The sequence below is a fragment of the Chinchilla lanigera genome, unplaced genomic scaffold, assembly GCF_000276665.1.
Source record: "Chinchilla lanigera isolate Chin_1 unplaced genomic scaffold, ChiLan1.0 scaffold00054, whole genome shotgun sequence".
Lineage (NCBI taxonomy): Eukaryota > Metazoa > Chordata > Mammalia > Rodentia > Chinchillidae > Chinchilla > Chinchilla lanigera.
The window spans coordinates 3,213,964-3,240,631 of NW_004955455.1; the positions used below are offsets into that span (position 1 = coordinate 3,213,964).

A 26,668-nucleotide genomic window follows, 5' to 3' on the forward strand; every position below is an offset into this window, starting at 1 on the left:
ACTTCAAAGGTAACTTGTGAGAATCAGATGAGTTAATCCCTGTAAAACTAGTAGAGTAGTGCCTGCAACCTGGCAAGCACATAGTGTTAGCGGCTGTTATTATTATCTTTGCTGTCTTAGCGGTTGTGTGGGCTTGCTACAGACTGTAGTTTGTTACCTCTCATCTTAACAACAACCTCTGTCTGTATCGATGTCTTTCCATGTGATTGACAAAATAGGAAGAATATCAGCTGTGCTGTGAGGCTGACCCAGAAGGTGTTGGTCTGCTTAGGTCTAAAGTTTTGTTTACTGCCCTGGATTTTGATGCTTTCTCTTATGATAGGCCAGTGATGGCGAACCTTTAAGAGCTTTCAGTGATACAAAGAGCCCACTACGCCACGCATGCTAGAAGTTCAACACCCCTGTGATGGGACAGGGAAGCAGCAATGTACTCTTGACCTAGAGCTTTGGTGCAGTCCAGGTGAGAGTTGGATATACCCTCTTGTCAAGCATAGAAGAGCAGACAAGGCCAAGGTCTTACTGATTCAGCTGGTAAAAGTACAAGACAAGCTGCTTTTCAATTCCATTTATTACTTCCATAGAGAGCAGAAGGAAGGGAAGCCAAAGGTGCCAGCCAGCTCCCCATAGGTCTATGTCCTTCATACCAAAAAGTGTGATACAGAAACAGGGGGCTAGGACTGCTGCCAAAACCAATTTGATGTGTGTAACTGTTCTGAGGGGACAGGGCAGAAAGCCTCATCCTTATCGGAACTCAGAAGTGAGAAGACATTGTCTTTAACTGCTCCAAGGCAGAGAGGAGACAGTTTTGAAGTGCACCTCAGCTTCCTCTGTTCTTTGCCTGTGTGGCCTCTATGGATATGTGTCAAGATGCCATGGCTGAGTGTCCTCACAACCTCTGGGCCACAGACCTATATAAGTCTTGCTTTCTTAGACCTGAAATGCTGACTTCTGTGTTGTGTATCAGGGGTAGTGAGCTTTCTAAGAATAAATGTCAGGTTCACCCAAGTAGAGAGAGACCAAGATCAAGTATTGTTTTTTTTTGTACTTTTACACATCCACATTCACCTATCACTTTGCCTTCACTTAGGAATATAACAAATTGGTTTCTTTGTATGTAAACCTATAGCCAGCTGTTTTATTTAGTTGGTTGCCTTGAAATTAGACACTGCAATAACTTGTCCATTAGTCTGACACCTAAGAATTGATTAGTTGAGATGCCAAGAGTCCGTCATTACTGGCAACCTGACAGGTCCCCCAACCTTGCAGTAAAGAATAGTGGCAACAGAGACTCTCAAAACCAAATGTCCAGAGGGCCTGTTTTTCCTTTTAGTTGTCCATCACCGGGATTAAATGATAAACATTGTGCTAGACTTTCTAGGTGTGACATCGCTGACAAATGTGGGTTCAGAGAATGTCTTTTAAGACCAACCTGGGCAGACGCAGCCTGGGTTATGGCCTTCTCAGTCCACTCTTCTTTGAACAAGAATTTTTTTCTTTTATAAGCAGTTATAATCAGGCATAGGTAGCTTAATGAGGTGAGGAATGAGAAAGAAAGTGCCCCAACTTGTGCTTGTAATTCCTGATATATAGCAGCTGTATCCAAGGAACCCAGAGCACAGCTCAGACATTATCTTATTAATCCTCCCCAAACCCCCATGAGATAGGCAGGTGGCAGGCATTCCCCTTGCTCTTAGGATAAGAGAGAATGGGGCCCTTATGCGACTTGCCCAAGGTCATACACGGTGGCAAAGCCCAGCATATAATTTATTGCTTTTAATACTTGAGCTTGTGGTTTCCTCCCCTCTCTACCCTCCTTCCCCTGCTGTTAACAGAGTACATAGGAATATTTTAATCATTTTCATCAAGTGTCCCTTCCTGAAGCACTCTTGGCTCTTTCCCTGGGTTTGGAAACTTACCAGGGCAATTACAAAGAAGCAGGGGAAGGAATGAGGTGAATCTGTAGCCCGTGGATGTAGCTAGTGAGCCCTTCAGGATCCCCAAGGCACTGTCTCCTGTCCTGGGGACTTTTGCCCATGCAGGCTTCACCCCTGATGTTTTACTTTTATGCATTCTTTGCTGGGTTTCCTGCTTGATTATATGGTATTGGATATGTGGACTGTGGATGATCTGTCACACTGAAATCCCTTTTTACTGTATTTCCTCTGAGGCTATGCCATTTTCATTCTGTTCATGGAACTACTGTTCATTGAGGTGCTTCTTCCTTGAGCAGTGCATCCTCATCTCCCTGCCTTCCGTCCAACCTTGAAGTCCTTACTTTTTGAGTACATGGACTTGTGCTGTCTCACTCCCGTGGGGGAGGTGTCATCAGTGTTTTACAGGTGAGCAAGCTGAATCTGTGGGAGATAAAGTAACTGCCTGGATGATAGAATTCTTTTTAGTATACCATGGTACTGATGATAATTAATGTCTCGCCCCACTGGGATTTTTCCCATTTACCCTTTATTTGCATAATTCTCTAATACAGCTTTATTGGAATGTAATTCATATACCATATAATTCACCTATATGCAGTGTACAATTGAGTGGTTTTTAGTATATTCATAGAATTCTACATCCATCACCACAGTCTATTTCAGAACATTTGAATCACCTCAAAAAGAAGTGTCCATACTTTTAGCTATCACCTCCCTGTTTTTCTGTCTACCCCCTCATACCTCCCAGTCCTAAACAGCTGCAAATCTACTTTATGTTTCCATGGCTTTCATATAAGATGTGGAGTTCTGTGACTTCTTTCACTCAGCTTGATGTTCTCAAGATTTATCCAAATTGTAGCATGTATCAGTATTCTATTCCTTTTTAAGGCTGAATAATATTCCCTTGTGTGTTTATACCATATTTTGTGTATCCATTCTTTACATCTTGTTGATGGACATTGGGATTACTTTTGCCTTTGGGCTGTTATGAATAATGTTACTCTGAACATCACGTACAAAACTGTGTGTGTTAATGTTTTCATTTAAATTGGGTGTATACCTAGGAGTGAAATTGCCAGACCATATGGTAACTCCATGTTTCATCATATGAGGAACTTGCAGACTGTTTTCCAAAACAGCTACACCATTCGACATTTTCACCAAGTAGTGTATAAGGGTTTTAAGTTCTTCCTATCCCAGATAACACTTGTTATTATCTGTATTTTTTTTATTATAATCCACCCTAGTGGGTATGAAATACTAATTTGCATTTCCTTGAAGGCTTTTGCATACTTGTTGACGTTTGCATGTTTTTGGGGGTGAATGTCTATTCACATCGTTTTGCCCCTTTGTATTGAGACAGGGATTCACTATGTAGTTCAGCCTGGCCTTGAACTCACAATGAGCCCATGGTGGCCTTGAAGTCTCAGCAGTCTCCTGCCTGAGTGCTGGTTTTGCCCATTTTTTAGTTCGATAATTTGTCTTTTTAGTACTAACTTGTAAGCTCTTTCTGTATTTTAGATAATAGTCCTTTACCAAACATAAGATTTGCATATATGTATGTTTTTTAAATTTTCTTTTTCTATGGGTTATCTTTTAAATTTCTTGATGGTATCATGTATAGCACAGGTTTATAGGTTTTTAATTTTGATAACATACAATTTATTTTTTCTTTGATTGCTTCAGCTTTTGGTCTCATATCTAGTCTTTCATGTATGTGTACCAGGCACACAGAATTCTTCATATCAGATCCTCAGGAATATAAGTGGGTTGGAAAGATTCAGTACTGCCCTTCAGATAGAGAAACAAAGTGTGGAGGTTTCATGACTCTTCCAAGGCCACACAGAAGAGACAGAGCCAGGATCCTTCCCAGACCAGCATGACTCAAAGCCCCTGTTCTTACAGCTTAGCTTGATCAGGCTTCCCTGGTGGAGGCAGTGTAGAATGGCAGGCTGTGTTCTTAGGCTAGACATTAACGTGCCTGCTCTCAGCACTGTGCTAAGAATCTCTCTTAGAATATTTGCTTGTTAAATGTTAGATTATTCCTTCTGTTTTAGTTTCTACATTTTTCTAATTAAAGAGGAGGGATGGGGAAAAAACTTAGAATCTTGATTGGGAGGTTAAATTGCCTCTCAAAGGCCTACATGCCTTTGCATTTGGAAAACTACTCATGATTACAACAAACTGGGCTTTAATTACATTCCATTAGTTCTTTATAAAGAAATTGCCTAAATAACAGAAGTCATTGTCTTTATTTTATTAAAAAAAACCTTGATTTACACTTTATTGTAATAGTTGTATATTTTCAGTTATGCAGTGAAAGATTTTTTAGTTTACTTTTTGTTTTAAATATTTTGGGGTCTGTTTTGTATATTGGAGAATGGCAATGAAATGATGGTGTAACTTCCTGTTTGTGTGGTCAGCTGATCTCTTGAACAAACTCAAAGTGTTAGAACACTGGGGCTAAACTGCTGTCATCATTGCTTATAAGAGCATTCATTGTTGTTCTACCCTGCATGCTGTGTTGTAATACCTTTCTCTTGGGTCTTTCTTGCTGAGTGCCTGCAGGCATCCTGTGCTTGCTTTGGGAACCCAGCGTGGGCGCATGGTGCTATATATATGCCTGGCTTTTCAAACTAGAAAGGGAGCTTGCTGTAGAATACTGTTCAACCCTGCTGAGCCAGCCCATTGGAGTCCATGGTGCTAGTTTTGGGAAAGGGGCACATCTCTTTGACAGTGCATATTATTACGTAGTCTACCATTTACTTTTTAAACTGTTATATAGAGAGATGACTTATAGAGAGAAAGCCTTGGTGAACTTCCAGTTTCAATCATCTATGTATTTTAGAATTTTTCAAACTATATTGATCAACCAGTATTATAGTGATGGAGGTCTCAGTTCTTAATTGCCTTTTCTTGCTCAGTGTCCACTACAGGGTTAGTGCTCAGTGAATGTTTGGTATGAGTAAATACTAGAGTCTCTCAAAAGAAAAAAAAATCTTCTACTGTACTTATTCTGGAACCTATCAGCTTCTACAGTTTTTGTTTTCTTTCAGTTTTTGGCCATATTTTTTGCTCTTTCCTCCCTCCCTCTTTCCCTCCCTTCTTTCTTTCCTTCCTCCCTCCTTCTTCCCTCCCTCCTTCCCTCCCTCCTTCCCTCCCTCTGTCCCTTCCTTCCTTCCTTCCAACAGGTTCTTGGTAAGGTGCCCAGGATGGGTTAAAACTTATCATCCTTCTATCTCAGCCTCCAAAAGTGTAGACATTACAGGCATGTGCCACCATTCCTGGCTCAGATATGACTTTTAAATAGTTTTTGTACACATTAACTTTTCTTAAAATTTTCTGTGTACCTTTTCTACCATGTTATCATCCCTACCTGTTTTTGGTACATAGAAATCTAATAATTTATGATATTCTTTTTTCCCACTAAAACCAGAGTCCTCAGTAGAGGAGTGGTGGGTTAATCCTCAAACATTTTGATTTGGAAGTCTCCAGCAAACTGCAGCCACTGCCGTCTCCTTTTTTGTGTCTGGGATGGTTTCTATCCCCAGTACAGTTGCTCTTGTTGCTATAACAGTGGAGGTAGGGGGCACCTACATTCAAGTTCTTCTGGATCCTAGGTCCAGAAAAAGCTTTAGTCTGTTGGGTCAGAGTACTGAAAGTTGTCTTGTTTTTTGTATGTAGAAGAAAAAAAATTGTTTCAAGAGAAAAATGCATGGAGCTATCTTTTTTCATTCCTTCACATAAATTGTAAATCTTGATCTAGCCACCACACCTTTAAGAAAAGGTCTGGACTGTTTGATGTGAAACACTGTACCCTAGTGACACCCTACCCTGGCCTATAGTGGCAGAAGGACAAAAGGAAGGAAGTTTCCCTTTTAAATCCCCAGGAATTTTTTGATGAGATAATATTACAGAGTGAAATGTCTCGTCCTCCTATTAGTTTAATGTTTGGCTCCGGTGTAACAGTAACCCACTTAGAAGCGGGCGGCACTTTTGAAGTTATTTTAAACTCTCAGTTGAGTGTAGAGATAGTGTAACCTTGGGTAAAAGCACCATCAGCCCTGGTTTCAGTTTTGCCCTTCAGACATGTGAAGAGTGCACCAGTATATCTCAAGGATTTTGTATTGAAAGCTTAAAGAGCTAGTCTTGGTTTCAAAGCTTGGCTTGATGGATCATACACAGGGGAGCATAGTTCTTTTTCTCCAGATATGTAATCTTGCCTGAGGTAGTCTTTTGGCTTAGAAGTTCCCATAGGTCTTTGTCTGTTAACAGTGTAACCATGGTAATCAACCTCGTTGGGCTGGGAGAAATTTGAAGAAAGTTTATTTTCATATTTCAACCTAAAATCAGTTGTCTTATACTCAGTAGCAAAGATGGTTAGGTGTATTCATCGACCGTTTTTAGCAATTTGGCCTTGGCAGCTCCTTTTATGAAAATGCAGGTAGAATGTTCAGTGCTTTGTCTAGAAGTCTGTCTGTCTGGGAGAAAATTAGGAGTTATTTTTGCTTGTAAGAATGGTGAAGGCTGCTGGCTCTTTCTCCGCTGTGTCTTCCTGAGTCATCTCTCTTGCCCTGTGTCAGCCTTTCCTAGCCCAGCTCCTGGATGGCTTCCAGAATAGCCGTCCCAGAAAAGTGTGCCTTCAAGGGTCCACCGTCTCAGTTAGGGCACCTGTGGGGTCTCTTTTGAGCCTGACCAAAGTTCTTCTTTTCCTTTTTCAGAGGGGAGAGCCCATAGAGTCTGCTGAAACACCTAGAGGAAGAGGCTTCTGTTCAGCTGTGCATAAGTTTTTGATCAGAATAAGGGGCTTTATGTTCATAGAAAGGCAAAGAGTACATCATCACTTTAAAAAAGAACATTCTGCTGTCCCACCATTCGCCATTACAGTACTGACTCTTCTTGCCAGGGGCAACTATTTTCAATTTTTTAGTAGTTCTGCTTTTCATGAATTCTGAATGTTTTTAAACTTCTGTGAGTTATGCTCATACTGCTGCTTCACATTTTTAGTTCATTTCAAAATTGTCTTTTTGGCTTTCTCTTAAGGAATCGTGGTTTTGACTTTTAACATTCTCCCTTTCACCCTTCCTTCATTCTTCCCATTCTACATTTCTTCCTGGTTAGCTATATCATGATTATTGCTTAGATCGGAATTTATACTCTTACAGCTGTCAGAGCTCTGGGAGGGACCCTGCAGGCTGTATCCTGATTGTGGCCTACAGTTTTAGCCATTTGTTTCTTCCTGAAATTAATAGTATGTCATCTCTCCCTCTCCACCCTCATTTACTTTATTTGCTGTGTAACTGTTACCTGTCATTCTCTTGTTCAGAACTGTAAACTCTTCTCATTACCCAGAAACCCCTTGGGTAATGAATAAGTCCAGATTTTATTTGGATCTGCTGTAGCCTCCATCTTCTGGTCCTGTTTGTACAGATTACTTGGCTGGCTAGTTCCTTAGCTTTTATCCTGGGACTTCCCCTTATTTCTCATCTCTGGACATTCTTTTTTTTTTTTTTTTGGTTTTTCTCCGGTACCGGGAACCGAACTCACGACCTTGCGCTTGCCAGGCAGGCGCTTTTGCCGCTGAGCTAAATCCCCAGCCCCCTATTTCTCATCTCTGTTGGAGTAAGTCCCTGTGCCTAGACCTGTGTAGGCCTCTGCTTTGGTTTATTCTCTCATTTTGTTGTTACTGACAGCAGCTTCTGAAATTGGACATGGATGGGAAACTTTGAGCCTGTTGGGTTTTGAAGGGGAGAACATTATTTATTCTCCCTGAGTCCTCCCCTTCCTTTTTGAGGCAGTCCTGAGTGAGGGCTGGCAGTGTTGTTGTGTTGTCTGTGTATAAAGTATTGTGGCTTCTGTGTGCTCAGGCTGCTGTAGTTTCACAGTAGGGTGAAGGAGCAATAGTCTTTGCTCCTACGCCATTGTCAATCAGTTTTCTTGTCCTGGGAATGTCTTTGATAACTTGGTAATCAACAACTATAAGAACCTGGTCTTAAAGTTCATGCAGCAGTTTGATTAAATCTTGACGTTTGCCCTGATCCCTCACTTAGCTAACCAGAAACTCAAGTGATCTACCAAAAACAAAGCAGGAGGCAGGCCAGCAGGCCTGTCTCCAAGAGCCCACAGGCTGTTCTGCCAGCATCCTCTTATTGAGCACCTGTGGGTTGCAAGGCTCTGGGTGAGGCAAATACAGTAGAACTGTACTTCTAGAAACAGGTGCCCATATTAGGGGCAAGAAGAAAAAACTCTGGCATGCACCATACAAACGGTTTGGGATCAAGAAGATGGAAACAACTTAGCTATATGGGTGCATTCAAGAAAAGTTCCAGAGAAGGAACTGGTCTTGAAGGGCAGAGTATTCTAGGCAAAGGGATAAAAAAGCGCAAATGATCATGACAATGTACAGAAAGTGGAGAGGGCTTTCTCATTAATTGAAATCTACTTTACTTAAATACCAGTATTTTAAATAATTAAATCCTTGTGTATCCCACTGATGCAGATACTGTTGCCCCTGTTTTTATGGATGAACAAAAGTTGAGGTTTATAGAGCTGGAGTCATCTGCCCAGGTGATGTACCTCTTAAGAAGGCAGAAATGAGACTAAGACACAAAATTGCATAATTCTATCCCCAAACACCTCTTAGAATAAATTGAGGAATAAGAGAGCAAGAGCTACAGCTTTATAGTGGTGTCCCACCACATGATAAAGGACTAACCAGACATTTTTCCTTTAATGGGCTTAAGCAAGATGTTGAAACATCCCATATTGTTATGGCAGCACAAGATCAGAATTATAGCACAGGTCATACTTCCTATTATATCTTTACATTTTAATTGTAGCTTATCATTTACTTGAAGTTCTAATGTAGATCCATCCCAGGAATTTTGCTTACTTCATTTCAGACTGTCTTTCCATTTTGTAGTGGAGAACAGTTTTAGTGAAGTCTTTGTCAAGTTCCATTCCAGGGCTCTGGGTTTATTTGATTTTAAATTCAAGGCCAGCCTGGGCAAATTAGCAAGACCCTGTACGGAATTTCAAAAAGTAAAAAAGGCTGGAGTTGTAGCTTGGTGTTCCCTGAGTTCAATCCTCACTACTGTCAAAGGGGTAGGGGAGGCAAAAACTTAATTTAAATTTAAGTTTCATATCAGGTGAACTCTATTCATTTAAACATTTTAAGAAAGTAAATTCAGAAATGACTAGTTTTAATATTCAGAGTTAACATGCTTGAACACTGAAGTATCTACAGATTAATTTTGAGTGATTAAGCCTTTGGAAAAACACAGGTCCTACATGTAGTTAGTCTGAATGATACTGGCTGGTATGCGCATGAGTGAATTAGGAAGCCTGGGTTTTACGTGATGACTGGAGCAATGAGGAAGCAACACCTAGCTGAACCTTTGGGGAGAATATATGACTTTCAAGTGCAGAAGATCCCCATTCTGTACACATGATTATTATCCAGAGAAGGGCTTTGGGATATTTTAAAATTAAGCGCTAATATTTCTTAGTAGATAATAGAAATAAAGATTTGATTCGGGCTGTATCTTGAAAAATGAAATGGAAAATTACGGTTTTTATTTTATTTTTATTTATTATTTTATTTTTTTGAGACAGGGTCTTGTTCTATTGTTCAGGCTGGCCTTAAACTCACTACATAGCCCAGGCTGGCCTGGAACTTGAGGTGATCCTCCTATCTCAGCCTCCCAAGTGCTGAGGTGTGCTCCACTGTGCCTGGCAGTTTTATTTTTTTTTAATTTAACAAATGAAATTGTGATTATAAGCCTTGTACCGATTTTTGAGAATAAACACAGTGAATCTTGTGCATCTTGTGCGGGTAGCATGGGACACTTTCAGCAGAACTATCTGAGAATGTGCGTGTAGTATCCTTCATCAAGAATCATTTTTCAAGTGCGGACTCTCACTTTTCCCAGTGCTTTCTCCTTGCACTTTGGCCATTCACTGTAGACACTCCCATACATATTTCCCCCTTACTCCCTAACTAGATTGTTTGCCATTGGCTTTGAGTGGGCTTCAGTCATTTGCGGTACTAATATGACTTTCACGGACTCCATTCAGTTCTTCCTTGGTTGCTGATTCCCGGTTCTAGTTTGCAGCTTATTTGCCGTAAGGATTAAAGATTAATATATAAATGCAGAGCCTAGTATATGTTCGTTACATGGGAAAGGCCCCTGTTTCACTTTTCCTAGATGTGGCATATTCATTTGGATCCAGTATTTTCCCTGGAAGATTCCACCCTTTATGATAGGTCATCTCTTTTATAGATATGTTCATACTATGATTACTTCTACTTCCCTGTAAGACATTCTCCTGAACTCATAATGTGGTGACCTTGGGTGAAGAGAACTCTGGGACGTAGTTAGCTGGAGGCTTGGGATGGCTAGCATTTCTGGAAGCTAATTCTATTGTCAGAGATGAGCTGACAGCAGCCTGAATCTTACAATATTATCTCTGTCAGGTGGCTCAAAGAGGCCAGCTAGCCTGAGAGAGGTAGTAGCAAGTTTGGGGACCTGGGGATGTAAACAAGAATAAGGATTTTAGAAAAGAATTAACTTGAGATGGAGGTAGGCAAGGATGGTGAGATGTGATTTTAGTTGTTTCTTTACCTCCCACATGAAAACAAACACACAGCAACTGGTTGTACATACTGGTACTTTAGAAAAATTCCTTTTGGTTTAAGTCGTCAGTCTTGTTCAGAAGTCAGCACCCTTGACAAGGCTGATGTGTTGAGCCGCTAACAGTCACTCCAGTGTCAGCAGAAGGTCTGATAGGGGAGTCTGGGAGAGAAGAAGAGCGGGAATGCTGAGGATGGGAAAGAGAGAACCTGGTGCGAAAAGCAGCTCAAGGTGCTGGCCAGACAGACTTGAGTGGACCCTGACAGATCTTCAGGGACTCTTGGGGTGTGTTTGATGCTTACTCACATAATTGAGATTTCTGTGTGCCCAGGGAATGTGCCCTTGTCATGTCCTTGCAGTGGCCCTAAGTTCTGCTTCTTTGCAACATGACCTCTGGCCTGGTAAGACCCACTTCCTTCTCATGGTTGCTGCAATGGGTCAGGGCTCGGCCTGGGCTTGTATTGCTCTTGCTTCCTTCCCTCTCCACATCTGCCACCCTCCCAGTGTCTGCTTTCTCTCCCTCGCAGTCCTTGACTGCCCTCTCATCTCTTTCCACCGTAGCCTTTACTCTTTATATCATGACTAGTCAATATTTGAGGACATTCGGCTTTGTTTTAGACCATATTTACTGTAGGTTTGTCCTTTCACGTGGGTATATGTGTTCTCCCTTTCTTAGCATTTCTTAAAGTGTGTCCCATGAAACCGTGTGATCATATTAAACTCAAAATAATCTTACAGTAAATCAGAGAAGGAATTGATAGTTTTAGCCAAGATTGAAAACTTTGTTTATTAAACCAGTGTTCTGCAGAACTTTATGAATATAGATCCTAAGAGTTTATATGAAGTATTTCTCAGTGTTATTTACTTGCATAAGAACTTTTTTTTTTTATCTTACTGGGTCAGTATTCTGAAGAACAGAATTTCTAGAAGAGCTGCTGTAGTTGGCTTCAGTTCTAGAAGAGTAGAAACCATATTGTTCTCTACTGTGGGTTCTCATCATGTTAATTGTGGGCAAGAGTAGATAGGTTGCAGTGATTTCTGAGTAAACTTGTAGGATTGTTTGTTTGTTTTTGGCAGGGCCTCACTGTCTAGTTCAGATTGGTCTTGAACCCATTTACTCCTGCCTCAGCCTCTCAAGTGCTGGGATTATAGGTGTGCACCACCACACCTGGCTGTTGGATTTTTTAAAAAAACATTTTATTGTGGTAAAATGCATATGAAATCCACCATATAAAAGCATATACTTTACTGACATTTAATATGTTCCCAGTGTTGTGCAGCTGTTACCATTATGTAGTTCTCCTAGGAGAACTACTGATTTTCGTCATCACCCCTAGGAGGAAACTCTGTACCCGTTAAATAGTCACTCTCCATTTTTCTGTCCCCAAGCCCATGGCAGCCACTGGTCTCCTTTCTCGCTATGGATTTGCCTGTTTCAAACATTTTATATAAATGTACCCATACAATGTTCTGGGCTTCCTTTCTTTAATAAAATTTTGATAATGATACCACTAAAGATCAGACCTGAATGATACCTCTGTTCCTTCAAAACAGCTCTTTATCACTGACCAAACACCCAAAATATACTGTGTAACTTAAACAGTAATCTGTGTAAAAATCTCTAAGTCATGTGGCCAGGTGAAAAGTGTCATAGGATACATTAGAAAGGGTCAGAAGTATGTGCACCATTGCTGAGAGTGGACCTGAGGTTTCAGGAAGCATGCTTGAATCCTGCTGGCTTGAACTGGACCTCAAGCCTTTTCCTGGAAATCAAAGATGGCTGAGCCGTTGACGCAATTGGTTTATCATCCTAATTCCTCCTCCTTCTAGTCACTAGTCTCAAGCTACTCATCCCTTTAATAATGGTAGAACATTCTAGAGTGGCCTAAGCATTGTACTGTGGAAACTTCATTGGTCCTTTGAGCAAACAAACTCTTTGAGCATGGGGACTTGTAAAAATTGGGTTTCTGAGAACCCTCTTTCTCCTCCCTTCCCTTACCCTCCCCACCACCCCTTCTCATGCCTTGGAATTCTCAGGAGTACTGGGGGTGCTCAACCACTGCAAAGACAGCTGCTGGCAGCACCTTTTAGCACCTTGGACTTTTGTAACCCCTTGTACATTGTTCCATGGGATTCAGGTTCCAAGAACCTTTCATCCTTGAGCCATACCCTTTGCCCTCCCCTCGTTGTCTCTGGAGCCCAGGCACACTGCTGTCCCAAGGCCTGTCAACTCATCCACCTAAACATCCATTTCACTGTGCCTTGTTCTGCCACAGGACCTGTGATACTGCCTTGGTATCCAGACTCCCTTCTGGTGTTTGTGCCTTCTCTTTGCCTCCTCTGTGTGGACTGTGAGACCCTTTCTGCTGTCTACTGATCAGAACAATCTCATTCTCCTTCCCCTTCCATGTCATCTCTTAGCAACCCTTTCCAAGGCTTAGAAGGACTAGCTTGCCTGATGAGTCTCCCCCTTCCTTCAAAGCTGACTTGAGGCTCAGCAGCTGCACAGAGTTCCCCCAAACATTTTAGCAACCCCTGCTGCTTGTGATAAACTCATGTTGCATTCAAATACAGCAGAAATTAGATTCGCTGTCTTGGTCCTTTTCCCTAGTCAGATGGCAGCTGTCAGAGAAAGGGACCAGGAAGTAATCAGGCAGAGTGAGAAGGCACAAGACTGTCAATCCAAGGGCCGGGTCACCTCTAGGTATGCCACTTGTTGGTTGTGTTATCTTGGTACAGACACTTATCTTGAACCTCTTACCTGTAAAATGAGAGAGGGAGAAAGTAGGTTATTAGTTTCTTGTTTGCTACTATAACAAGTTACAACAAACATAGTGGCTTAAAGCGATATCAATTTATTCTCTTGACAGTTTAGAAGTCAAAAGTCCAAAATGAGTCTGCCGGGCTGCATTCCTTCTGGAAGCTCTAGAGGACAGTCTGTTTTCTTCAGTTTTCCAACTTCTGGGGCCTGCCTGCTTTCCTTGATTAATGATCTACTTCTCCATCTTTGAAGCATATCACTCTGGTCTCTGCTTCTGTTGCCACATCTCTGTATTTCTCTCATGCCTCCTCTTCCTCTTAAGGACCCTTGTAATACATTCATCTCCTCTGGAGAACCCAGGGAACCTTCCCCATCTGAAGCTTGGTAACATCGGGAAGCACCTTTTGTTATGTGAGGTAATTTATTCACTGGGTCTGGAGATTAGGACATAAATGTCTTTGGGGGCTGTTATTCTGTCCACAGTGGATTCTTAGGTCTCCTATGTCTTTGACTTGCTGCAGATCTAAAGGCATATCTTCCACTTACGTATGAGCTTAGGACCCATGGTGCTGAGTTCATGCGCTTCTTGTTAAGTCACATTTATCCACAAGATTTTGAATTTCCAGATTATTTTTAGGGGTTCGAGGGCTTACTACAATTTAATGATAACACTGTGAGCGTGAATCTTAGGATTGCTCTGGTTTTCAATTTTTTACATGAGAAAATATGATATTTCTACCTATCTTTAATTTTGCAAATTTGAAAAAGACCTCAAAAAATTTCATCTGTTTCCAAGTAGCCAAGGATATAGCCTTCTATAGCTTCTTAGTTATACTTGTGATTCTCCCAGTTTCTAATTGTCTTTCTGTAGAGTCCTGGATTTATCTTCAGGTCCTTTTGTAGAAGTGGGAGTAAATGTGTTGTTAAGATCTAGAAGCCATTATGTAATTGGTACTTATCTCATTATATAATTGGTACTTAATGTTAAATTTATGGTATTTCACAGCAATTTAGATTGGCATTGTATGGGAGTTATGGTGTTTTTTTCCTCTACTACCTTTCTACCTTGAATGACCACCATTTAGAAAGCGGAGAGAAGGCATCCATAAAATATGTTTATATAGTAACTTAATTGTGTTCTCCTCAGTCCTCTGCTTATTGTCCTGAAATGGGATCCCTCAAAAGTTGATAAAACTGTTCCTGCCTTAAAGTTTTAAGCCTACTTTTGGCTGGAATAGGAGAAGTACACAGTATGAACCAGCAAATAATGTAGCTGGCCTGTTGAAATTTTTTTTCCATTTTATCTCCTAGATGCACCCGCTGGGCCTGTGTAATAACAATGATGAGGAGGACTTGTATGAATATGGCTGGGTAGGAGTGGTGAAGCTGGAACAGCCAGAATTGGACCCAAAACCATGCCTCACTGTCCTGGGCAAGGTAAGCACCCAGCCCTCCAAATTGCTGTTGTTCTGGTTGATGTTTTTTACTCAATCATTTCCCCCAACGTTTCCAATACAGTAATACTTTGGTTGACGAACACTTCTGTTTGCCAACAGTTGGGTTTGTAAGCAAAAGCATTTGGCAAAATCTTGCCTCCATTTGCAAATTCTATATCAGGTGGCAAACAGGACCACGGCCATCTTCCTCAAAATCATAAAACAAATTCATAAACTGCGGTACCACCATAGTTGGTTATGGGGAAGAGCCAGTTCAGCCCAGCTCTCCATCATGGCTGAAGTTGGGTGAGTTGAGGACTCAGACGTGTCCTGCAGCAGCCTGTTAATGATGTTCACAGACTCAGGGTCTGAAGGAGGCTGCCAGCCTCAGTTGGCCTTATCTATTGTCTCCTTGGTGGCTTCAGGCAAGTTGCTTTCCCTCAAGAAGTCTCAGTTTCTTGTCTATAAAATGGGTTGATAATAGTACTTTTACAGTACTTTATCTTACCTCCTTCAGGCCAGATGTTTTAGAATTCTGAGACTGGGAGAGCTTAGAGAGAATTATTTTCTATTAAGTAATCTCCAGGGAATCTGGGGCAACACTCAGTAATCATACACCTTCATATTGGTGTAGCAAGCCATATGGATATTCACATTAAGTGGGATAGCTAAAATCAAAATAGCTCATGTTAGGTCAGGGCAGCTTTGCCTCCAGATGAGTTCAGATCCATTAAGTTTTGCTGCCAAGTAAGTTATGGAAAAACTTTTGGGTTTTAGAGCTGTTTTGGTTTTAGAATGGTAGACAGCAATTATGGTCCTGTTTAGAACTTACCTCATAGGGTGGTTAGGAGGTGAGATGAGATGCAAATGCCTTGTGCTAGAGTGAGCCTTCAAAAAACATTTGCTGCCATTGGTGTTGTCACCCCATTTAGAAGTACTAAAAAAGACTTTTTAGCCAAGAAAGTCAACATTACTTCTGACTGCAGTATAAGATAGAAATAAATTTACTTTGGAAAACCATCCATCAAGGACCTTAAAATATAACAGGTAACAATCTGTTTTAAAGTAGATCATTTTGTTAAAAGGAAAGGTTCGGACAAAGTTATTTGAATTTTTGGTTGAAGGAAAAGTGGTATCCCCTAAGGGTAATGTTATTGCCTGGATATTTTTTAATGTTCTCAAATGTTGCACTTATAGGTACTATGCAATAGACTGCTAAAATGGGGTGGGAATTTGTTCTAGTGCTTTACACTTTAGACTCTCTTAGGAAATCAGAGAAGTAGTTTTGACTCAAAGAGTCAGAGAGACTCAAAGAAGCCCCTGCCAATGTCTCCTGAATAACCTCTGACCCAGAGTCCTTCACCCATCTAATTTGTGATTGTTGTGTCTCTTGTTTTGAGGACACTTGTCAAATTTCCTTCTTTTTTATCGAAGAGGGGAAAACCCAGAGGAATTACTGTCTGGTTTGCAGTTTGGTTTGACATTGAGTCAAGGTGTTTTAGGTAGTTTAGGCTCTGATACTTCATTGTTTAAATAGTTGACCAGAGCTGCTTAATGGTGGTAGAAGAATAGTGACACTCTTGAGAATATTTTAATATTTTCCTAGGAAAAATGCCAGTTACAGACAGAGGGTAGGCATAGTGCTTTCCTTGTGGATATTCTGCTCCTAATACACTGTTTTCTCCTGTACTTAAGTCATTTCTATGTAGCACTCAGCGCTTTGGCTTCATTCACTTTGCCCTATTCTGTTAAGGCTCCATCTCTGTGTCTGTTCTATCAATAAATGGGTTGAAACAGTGCTCATAGGGACACTCTATTATTTCCTCCCCTCCTGAGACAACCATGCTATGGTTTTACTTGGAGAGTTTTGACTGGTTTGGCCTGGTGGCCTGTGAAAGGGGGAAAATGGAAACCTTAGACATATTGAACTGTTAAGTGCTTTTTGGGTTTATTCATTTACCAAATAGTAATTCAGTGCAAAGGGGTAGGAACTAAGTCTGTGGTTCTGCCTGGCTGAGAGCAGCAGCCCCGTGTTTGTTTGGGAAGGCTAGGGGATGGCAAGGCAGCATTTGCATATGGTTAGTTATTGCCATTGGCTTAGAGTTGACACGTAAATGAAATCATTAGCAGAAATGCTTGCTTGGGGCCAAAATAAGACAGTCTCACTTTTGCTTAAAAGCTGCCACCCTGTCTCTGTCTCTCATCTTCCTAAAATGTGGCTGTTAGTCGGTGTGGTGGTGCATGCCTGTAATCCCTGCACTCTGGGAAGCTGAGGCAAGAGGATTGCCTTGAGTACGAGGCCAGCCTGAACTATATTGTGAATTCAAGGTTAGCCTGAACTACAAAACAAGACCTTGTCTCAGTCCGTCCATCCATCCATCCATCCATCCATCCATCCATCCATCTATCCATCAGTCAAATGTGGTTGTTTTCAATTTCATTTTCATTAACTTTGCTAACTGTGTTTTCTTTTTTTCTAAGCTCCCAAAGGCAAGAACAAAAGATTAGGGTAAAGGATGGCAAAGTAATCCTCATAGACAGCGTAGATAACATGATTTTCCTTCTACTTCATTTTTGGTGGCTATACAAGAAATTGACAGCAGAAAGAGGCACAAAAGACATAGAAAGAAGGCCAGATGCAGCCCAACAGTAGAGCCCTTGCCTACCATTGCATAAGGTCCTAGGTTCAATTCCCTGCTGTGCAGAGAAAAAAAAGTTAAATGGCTTAGGGAAGAAGTATAGCCAGGCCAGCAGGCTGTGGATGGGGTGGAAGACTTCTGGGTTGTTGTTGAGACTTGTTGGAAAGCTATAGACAGGAGGGCTTCATCTGCCACAGCGTGCCAGGTGTTCAGACAGTCTGTAGAACCTGGGTGGGGTGGTATGGATACACACAGACCCCTCTCCCTCCCTCTCAACCACTCTTGCCACCCACCCATCCACAGAAAATGCACAGGGCAAAACCTTGAAATAACAGAGAATATCCTAAATTTTTAAAAAAGCCTCTCCATGAGTTTAAATAAAATTTCATTTTAAATGCAAAAGACTTAAACTCATCACCTTGTTTTATTACTGAGTACTTTTGAACTCCTTAGAAAACACTGTAAGCTCATGAGAGAAAAATGATTTATGAGCCCCTCTTTCTAATCTTTTTGATTCTGTGGAGATGGTACAAATTGTAGGATCTGCTATGGAGGCAGAGGCCAAACTGGGGTGTGGCCAGCTCCCTCACCACCACCACCACCAAGTAGTAGGCCAGGGTGCCCAACCACGCCAAGGACAAGTCTCTTCAGTCTGGGCCTTTCTTTTTCACTATGTGAATAGGATGCTGTCTAGGTCCCTTGCTTTTCTCATATTTCAAGTGTCTGGATCATATTTAAAAATCTTTGCTCTCCAGGCGTGGTGTTGCACACCTGTAATCCCAGCACTCGCGAGGCTGAGGCAGGAGGATCATTGCAAGTTCGAGACCCGCCTGGGCTACAAAGTGAGCTCAAGGCCAGCCTGAACTGCATAGCAAGACTCTGTCTCAAAAAGAGCCCCCCGCCCCTAAAAAAATCTTTCCTCGATTTTCTAGTTGAGATTTTAGTTATAACCCTGGAGGACAGGCTCCATTACCTGTGACATTTTAAGTCCTAGGAAATTAAAACAAAATAAAATTGACATTTCTGGGCAGCTTGCATTGAAAAGTAGGGGTCTTAAATCACCCCCAAAGTGCAGAGTCTATGTTTATGCCCTAGGCATGCATTTTAACCCTTCAGTCCAGTCATTGTTAAGCATTTTAAGGAGCTACAAAGAATTTAGAAGGTTAACTTTAACTAACTTTGGCTCCTATGACCCATCAACCTCTCATGGCCTGAAACACACAAAATGTGCTGATCTTTCTAGTGAAGGCTACCTGGTCCTGATACCATAGCTCCAGGCAGAATAAGCTCACCCCCATCACCCCAGGTTGGAGCAGTTCCTAAGGAGAGTTTTGAAAGACAGCATGGTCATCAGACATGGCTCTTTTCAGGGTTTAAGACAATATGAGGAAGTTAATAAAACCTAAGAAAGGTAGGGAATTACATGTCGCAGTGACCTTGTCTTGGCTGAGTGACTTTAGTGACTTTAGTTCTCCAGGACCTGCTCATTTGTGACACAGGTCTAATGTTGCCTTTGTCACTGTGGCAGTTTGGGGACATTTGTGGATTACTTGGCTCAAAGCCTGGCTCATGTCAATGCCTGATGAGAGTGTAAAAGCACCCATCTTGTGTTGGGTGCCCACAGCGTGCTGGGAGCCTTCTATCCAGCATCGTCTTTGATTTTCAGGAGAACTCTAGAGATCCTGTCCCATTCTCATATTATGGTGAGGAAACTGACTCCCAGAGGTTTTTTATATAACCTGAGATAGCTCGTAAAAGCTGAGATGTGAAATAAGAGCATTCTACTCCTATACTGATACTGTTTTCTTCTCCTTACCTTCTTTATACTGGCCAGTTTTCCTCTACAAGAATCGTATGCCGTTTCATTGTGGTCACACAGGCTTGGCCAGGACTGTTGGCTCCACATGGTTTGAATCCCAGTTGAACTCCACTGACAGAAAGGGAAATGTGCTGTGAGGGTCCTGGCTCACAATTCAGGGGTTTCAGTCACTGGAAATCTGACTAATGCACAGGCCCACCTCAAATCAGATGCTCATCTTCAGGCCAGTGAGTTGTGCTCTGAGAGTGGAAATACACTGGAATTTAGGCTGTCTCATCTTCATTTATGGAGAGGAAATAAGATGTGTTTTCCAGAAGAGAGCTGACGGGGAACAGTGCAGTCATAAGCCGGTGGGTGATACCCTCAGGTTATCCTGAGTCACTCAGTGTGTGGAACAAAGGGCCTCCTGGTTCGTGTGTGCTCCATAAAGCAAGACCTCTTCTTGTCCTACATACAGACATCGATTGTGGTGAGGAAAAGCTAGTCCACATGGACTAGACAGGGGTCGAGAGGTTTTATCAAGGGACTGTGCGACACAGAGGTATGGGAGAACATGACACATTAGGATAAGGAGGGTGCAGAATCTCCAGAACAAGGAAGAAAAAAGGGAACAAGATATTGTTTAAGGGGCACTGAAAATTTGCGAAGGAAGGAAGAGGCTTTCAGGTTAAGGAGTTTGGTCTTGATCATCTAGGTAGCTCGCTGGGAGCCGCTGAAGGCATCTGACGAAAGGGCCATGTCATAGGGTCTGGCTGTAGAGGTGTTCACTAGGCAGTGGCATCTAGGCTGAATGGCGAGGGGGATGGTCAGGTTACGCCTTGCTGCTGGATGTCTCAGGAGCTAAGTGGACCCAGTCATCAATTCTTTTTTAACATTTTGGTGAGGCTGAAGCCAGTGGAATTGTTGAGGACATCCCATGTTTGCCCTCTGCCCTTCCCTGTTTCACATGTGGGCAAATGTACAAGTGCAGAAGGAGCATGGCTAACAGGGTGGCAAAGAGGAAGACTGCTGGATTGCGGACAGAAAAGCTGTTCTGTAATCCCGCCTCTTCTTGTGAGCATCAGGAAACCATGCCGGGAAGGTTGACTGACAACTGAATCCTTGTGCTCAATCCATCAACCTCCTCCAGCCCTCAGAGGGTCTTGGAAACTTCACTGCAAAGAACAAATAAAGACTGAGAACCAAGATGTCCAGAAGACAGTCAAAGGAAGTTTTTTTTTTCAAGCTGGTTGGAGGATGGGAAGCCTATAATGGTTAAGAGTAACTAAACTGAGTTTAAATCCCAGTTTTAACCCTTCTAAGCTCTGTGTCTTCCAAGTGTCACCCCCTCTCTAAAGGAGAGAGAATGCATTTAGTATTGATCATAGTTTCCTGACACAGCTGGATATACTAAACAAACTAGTGGTTCTTACTGTCCATTTTCTTCTCTCTCCTTGTCATATTATCCTTCAGTATCTTTTAGCACAGCAGTATATTACTTAAGAAGTTAAATCAATAGAGGCAGAAAGTGGAGTGGTTGCTGCCAGGATCTGTGGACAGGGGAGAATGGGGAGTTGCTGAATAAATATAGTTTCAGTTTGGAAAGCTGAAAAGGTTCTTTAGGTGGATTGTGGTCCTATGAATGTATTTGTGCTGCTGGACTGTGCACTTCATGGTTAAAATAGTAAATTGCTTGTTACATATATTTTATCATAGTTTTAAAAATGTGTGAGCTGGGTGTGATGGCCTATAGTCCTAGTACTTGGGGGACTGAGGGAGGATTGCCACGAGTTTGAGGCCAGCCTGGGCTACATAGTGAGTTCAAGGCTAGTATGACCCTGTCTCTAAAACAAAAACTAACCAAAAAAAAAAAAAATTTTGCTGTCACTTAGATAATTTTGCAATATATGGAGTAGGATGGTGATGGGTGTAAAAAAATAATAAAAATAAGCTTTTTGTTCCTGAAGTGATGGAGTATAGTCCCATCATGAATGAGTGATTGATATTACCAAGTCTTGTTAAAATAGAAAAGAAATGATACAGATAACCCAGGACAGAAACCAGATCCTCCTTTGCACATCATGGTAAGTCCTGGGAAAATTTCTCACATATCTTTCAAACAGCAACTCTGAAAATAGAGAATTTGGTTAAAAGGGAAAATGGACTTTTATATCTGTTCTCTTTTCATGACAGTGAGTGGATGGGATAAGAAAATGAAACTAAGTGAAATGCAAAGAGTAACTAAAGTGAGTTTGAATCCCAGTTTCAACCCTCCCACATTCTTTCACCCCTGCAGCATGTTTCCACCTCAAGTGGGAATAGCACTTAAAAGAGGGAGAATGTGTTTAGTTACTGATCGTAGTTTCTTCTTTATCACATGTAACCAGAGCTTGATATGTAATGCAGTGATGAGCAGCAATGGCTGCATGAAGGAAAAAGCACTCAAAAATAATTGAGGAAGGAGACAGTTGTGTCATAGTGATGAATGTGTTTTGACAAATCTGTCTGAAGTCAGGTGTTTCTCTTTTGGTCATTGTCTCACTGAATTCTCTGATAAAAACCAAAGCTAGTAAAGTCACTATATAGGTGTTAATCTAACATAGCAATTCACAAAATGGCCAAAGGACCCCTAGGGATCCTCAAAGTTGTTTCCAAGGGATCCACAGAATCAAAACTATTTTCTTTTCTTTTCTTTTTTTTTTTTTTTGGTACCTGGAATTGAAAGACCTTGTGCTTGCCAAGCAGGCGCTTGTGCTGCTGAGCTATGTCCCTGGCCCCAAAACTATTTTCATAGTATTATGAAAATATTTGTCGTTTTCACTCTTATTCTTTCACAGTATATGGTGCAGTTTTCCAAGACCATCCTTGTATGTGGTGAATTCACCCCTCTGATAATTAATAGAATGTGTGCGTACCTGCTCTGTGTTTTCAAAATTTGTTTTACTTCTTAAAAGGGTAACTGTCAGTAGCTATAAAACATAAACAAAAGTCCTTGGGACTCTTAATAATTTTGAAGAATATGAAATGAGACCTGAATTTTGAGTTCAGCAACTTGTCGTAATGTTCACATTCAAGATTATCCCATAGAGCTTGGCTGAGCTGTGTGACTTTTGTAAAGTCAGTTGAAATGAGCAAAACCTAGTGGACAGTACAGGAAATAAAGATTAATATATTGTCATGAAATGATTCTGTTCGGCGGTACTGGAGCCAAATGGGGACTGGCTCTGATGTGTTAGTAATTTGAATAAAACCAATGGGCTGCTGTTTTCCACATTTAATAACAAATAACAGGAGCGAATTTGAAGGACTTAAGTGAAAAAGATCTTAATGTCTTTGAGGCTTGCTCTGGGATGTAACCTTCAGGCACAACCTTCTAAAACGGGGCTTACCTGGGTTGGACCTTGAGGCAGGAACTTGGGCAAAACTGCAGAGTTGTTTACAATGCATGCAGGTATTGGGGTGGGGGTGCTTATCCTTCAGCATACCATTCTCATTTGGATTTTTGGTTACAGATAAATATTTCCAGGGATACGTGAGTGCCCTGGTCCTTTACCTAAGCCTAGCTCAGCACTCCTGACTATGAGATGCCCATCTCAAGAGGGATAGTGGGACTGAACTTGAGTTAGATCTGCTGTGGGAAAAGAGAGAAGGCCGCTGACTGTCCCAGGGTCTTGAGCAGTTGTTCCCCATCATAGGCATTAGCCTCATCAGGCCTCCTCCAGTTAGCAAGGAGACGCTGATCACATTCTGAGAGCAGGGAACCGTGCCTACACCTCATGCTTCTGGCATCCTTGGAAGTACTGTGCAACTGCTTGGGACCCTGCTTGTACCATCCTTCTAAGAGTCCTATTGTAGTGATTCTCAACCAGGGGCAATGTCTAGAGAGATTTGGGGGTTTTAGACAAAAATGTTGGGGGGTGGGGTGCTACTAGCATCCAAGAAGTGCATGCTCAGCATTATATAGTACACAGGACAGCCCCTACCACAAAAATAATCTGGCCTCATAAATATGTAATATATGCAATTACGGTTTGCCAATTAAAAATAAAGGGAGAAGAGAATAATCTGGTTATACATGTAAACAGTGTTGAGGTATACAAAGCTCTGTTCTATTATGACATATAAATTTTCTTTTCATAAAAGGCCTCACATTCCACTTCTTGCTCATTCATTCCCTCTCCATTGCCCTGTTTAGGCCCCATTGCCCTTTTTTATGACAAGCCCTTGATGACCATAGGGCTGTGTTCTGTAGAACAAATGATACGTGTTGTTACGGCATGTTATTTTGTGTTTCCGTGGGAAGGGTGCACAGCGCCTAAGCCAGTGGTGGCGAACCTATGGCATGTGTGTTGCAGTGGGCTGTTTTTTTTGTTTTGTTTTGTTTTCATTTTAAAAATAAAAGGAGGAAAACATTAACAGACAGACAACCTTTTACAAAATAGCAAAAGAACGGTACAGACAATACAGAGTTACAAACAAAGTGGTAGGAAATTAACAAATGCTTGTTGTATTACATATTGATATCTTCAAAGTGGTTTCTCATGAAAACAGAGACATGCAATATTGATCAATCAAGGACTCATTAGCAGTTTCTTTCAGCAAAGAAATAGAAGACAGTAGAACAACTATGTTAACTATCCTGTACATACATACATACAACATTTCTCCTTCTTTCCCTTCTCTTTCCCACATCCAGTTGCCCTTTACCCTTGAGTGTTTTCCTATCATTTCACAATGTCTGTCATACCTCCGAGTTTAAATTAACTTTTTCAGGTTTTACACTAGTGAGACAATGCGGTGCTTGCACATGCAGGTCTGATTGATTTCACTTATGAGTATGGTCTCTAGTTGTGACCATTTACCTACAAAAGACTCGAGTTTATCTTTCTTTATAGCTGAGTAATATTCCATTCTATAAAAGTACCACAATTTTCTTATCCAATCCTCAGTAATGGACATTTGGGTTGCTTCCACAATTTAGCAATTACAAATTGTGCTGCTATGAACATAGGTGCACATATATCTCTGTGATATGATGTTTTTAGATCTTCTGGGAAAATACCCAAAAGGGGTATAGCTGGGTTGAATGGTACCTCTAGACCTAGTTTGGTAAGGAATCTCCAAACTGATTTCCACGGCGGTTTCACCAATCTGCATTCCCACCAGCAGTGGAGAAGGGTTCCTATTTCTCCACAGCCTTGCCAGCATTTGTTATTGGTTGATTCCTTAATGCTAGCCGTTCTTACTGGGGTAAGGTGGAATCTCAGTGTTGTTTTAATTTGCATTTCTTGAATGACTAATGATGTTGAACATTTTCTCATGTATTTATTTGCCATTTGTATTTCATGATCTGAGAAGTGTGTGTTCATCTCAGCTGCCCATTTTTGGATTAGGTCTTTGAATTTGGGGGTGCTGATGTTTTTTAATTCTTTATATGTTCTAGATAGAAGCCCTTTGTCTGAGGGACAGTCAGCTACAATTTTTTCCAAGTTTGTGGGTTTTCTTTGTACACTGCTGGTGATTTCTTTAGATGTGCAGAATGCAGTGGGCTGTTTGTATCATTGAAAGCTCTAAAAGGCTGACCGTCACTGGCGAGGCTGTGGAGCTGAGCAGCCCAGATACAAATGATAGTTCTCGGCAGAAGCTGTGTAACTTTGGGCCAAGTCTGTTTGCTTGTTGTCTCCGTATCCCCTTCTGTAAAGATAGTTGTGGTTATTAAAATAATTATAGTAACGTATGACAAGTTCTTAGAAACGCAACAAATTTGTTTCCTCCCCTCCAAACCTATTTCTTCAAGCAAATAGGAGCACATTTTCTAGTGTGAGATGAGGTGGGTTTCTTGTTGAGAAGGAAGTTTGGAAAGCTCTGCAGATTTATTTTAAGGAGTACTTGAGTAAATGTCTCCCATATTTGGTTAAAAAGGAAAGCAAGAAAGGAACTTAGTTTAAAAAAAAAATCAGATCAAGAGGAAAAAATTGGCATGATATGCGTGGAAAAACTCAGGGAGCACCATTTTTTGTTTTGTCACAAACTTTTAATTTAGTGCTTTTCATCAACACATAAATCTTCTGGGAACCTCATGGTTAAAAGACTGTTGAAACACAGTACTTAAAAAAAAAAAACTACATCAGAGACATTTGTAGCTATAAAAGTCTAGCTGAAAACATTGTTTGAAACCGACTGGGAGGGTTAAGAGAATTTTGAATATAGAATGAGTAAACAGAACAAATAATGTGCCAACCTGAGGAGCACAGACGGCTGGTTTCCCAGGGTGGGAAACCTGGTTTGCTGCAGTCCTCCTTCAACTATGTGCAAGCTCTCAATAGTCACAGCAAGGTTATCCTAGATACAGGAGAATGGTACAACAGGCCAGCTGAGAAGCTCATCAAAAATAGCTAGCTAACTGGACATTTGGCTTTTGTCTGTAATTCCAGCACTCTGGGAAGCTGAGGTAGGAGGACCAAAAGTTTGAGCCCACCAGGGCAACTTAGTGACTCATGAAAGACACTGTCTCAAAGTAAAAGGGGGGCGGGGAGGGGATGCTGCAAATGTAGCTCAGTATGAAAGTCCTTTGTTCAGTTCACAATATCACAAAAAAGGGGGAAGAAGCCCTCTTTTTTGTGAAATTGGGAATTGTCCACTCCCCCTGGACAAATAATGGGATTATTTGTGTATGGTACTGGAGATTGAACCCAGGACCTTGGTACTGAGTTACATCTCTAGCCTCTCTCTGTCTCTCTCTGTCTTTTATGTTTGTTTCCTTTCCAAAAAGTACCATATTTTATTTGATAAAAGCTACAGGGAACTCTGTGTGTGTGTGTGTGTGTGTGTGTGTGTGTGTGTGTGAGATTTTGTTTTCTCAAATCAAATATTGGGCTATGTGTTGACTCATTTTTTTTCTCTTGTAGTTATAAAAATAATAGTTCCTGGGGACTGGGGATTTAGCTCAGCGGCAAAGCGCCTGCCTGGCAAGCGCAAGGTCGTGAGTTTGGTTCCCGGTACTGGAAAAAAACAAAAAAAAAAAATAGTTCCAGTGCATTCCAGTCATTCTAATACTGTTGTATTCGATTTTAGTTAACCTAAAGAACTTGTGCTACTTCTTGTGCAGTGTAAAGGAACTAGGCCTTTGCTATTGTGTATTAACCTGTGCTGTAAGTTTTCAAAAGTGTATCGACTCTTAAATGTACCTCAGAGAAAGGAATGTGGAATATGTAAGGAACTTTTGTTATCATCAGTTTCTGAAAATCAAAATTTAGGGTGTTTAGCTTTACATGCTTCATTTTGCATCTGTTTGTAGTAGATGGCTTATAAAAACAAGTTTTTTCTTTGTGCTTTTCCATCTTAAATTCTGATAAAAATCCTAACATTTTTATGACTTTTAATTTTAAAGGTATACTCAAATTTTAAGCGTTAATTTATTTTACTATTCAAAATTTTCTAGTCCCTTTGTCTTTTTTTTTTTTTTTT

At 41.1% G+C, this 26,668-nt stretch overlaps 1 protein-coding gene across 4 annotated transcripts in view; it reads left to right on the forward strand.

The window, feature by feature from the left end:
• Window positions 1-26,668, forward strand: part of Znrf3 (zinc and ring finger 3) — a 222,880-nt gene that overhangs the window by 147,007 nt on the left and 49,205 nt on the right. For all 4 annotated transcript variants that reach the window (XM_005396172.2, XM_005396171.2, XM_013520423.1 and 1 more), the window contains one exon: window positions 14,640-14,765. In XM_005396172.2, the coding sequence (XP_005396229.1) occupies window positions 14,640-14,765 (126 nt within the window). The remainder of the gene's footprint in view (window positions 1-14,639; window positions 14,766-26,668) is intronic.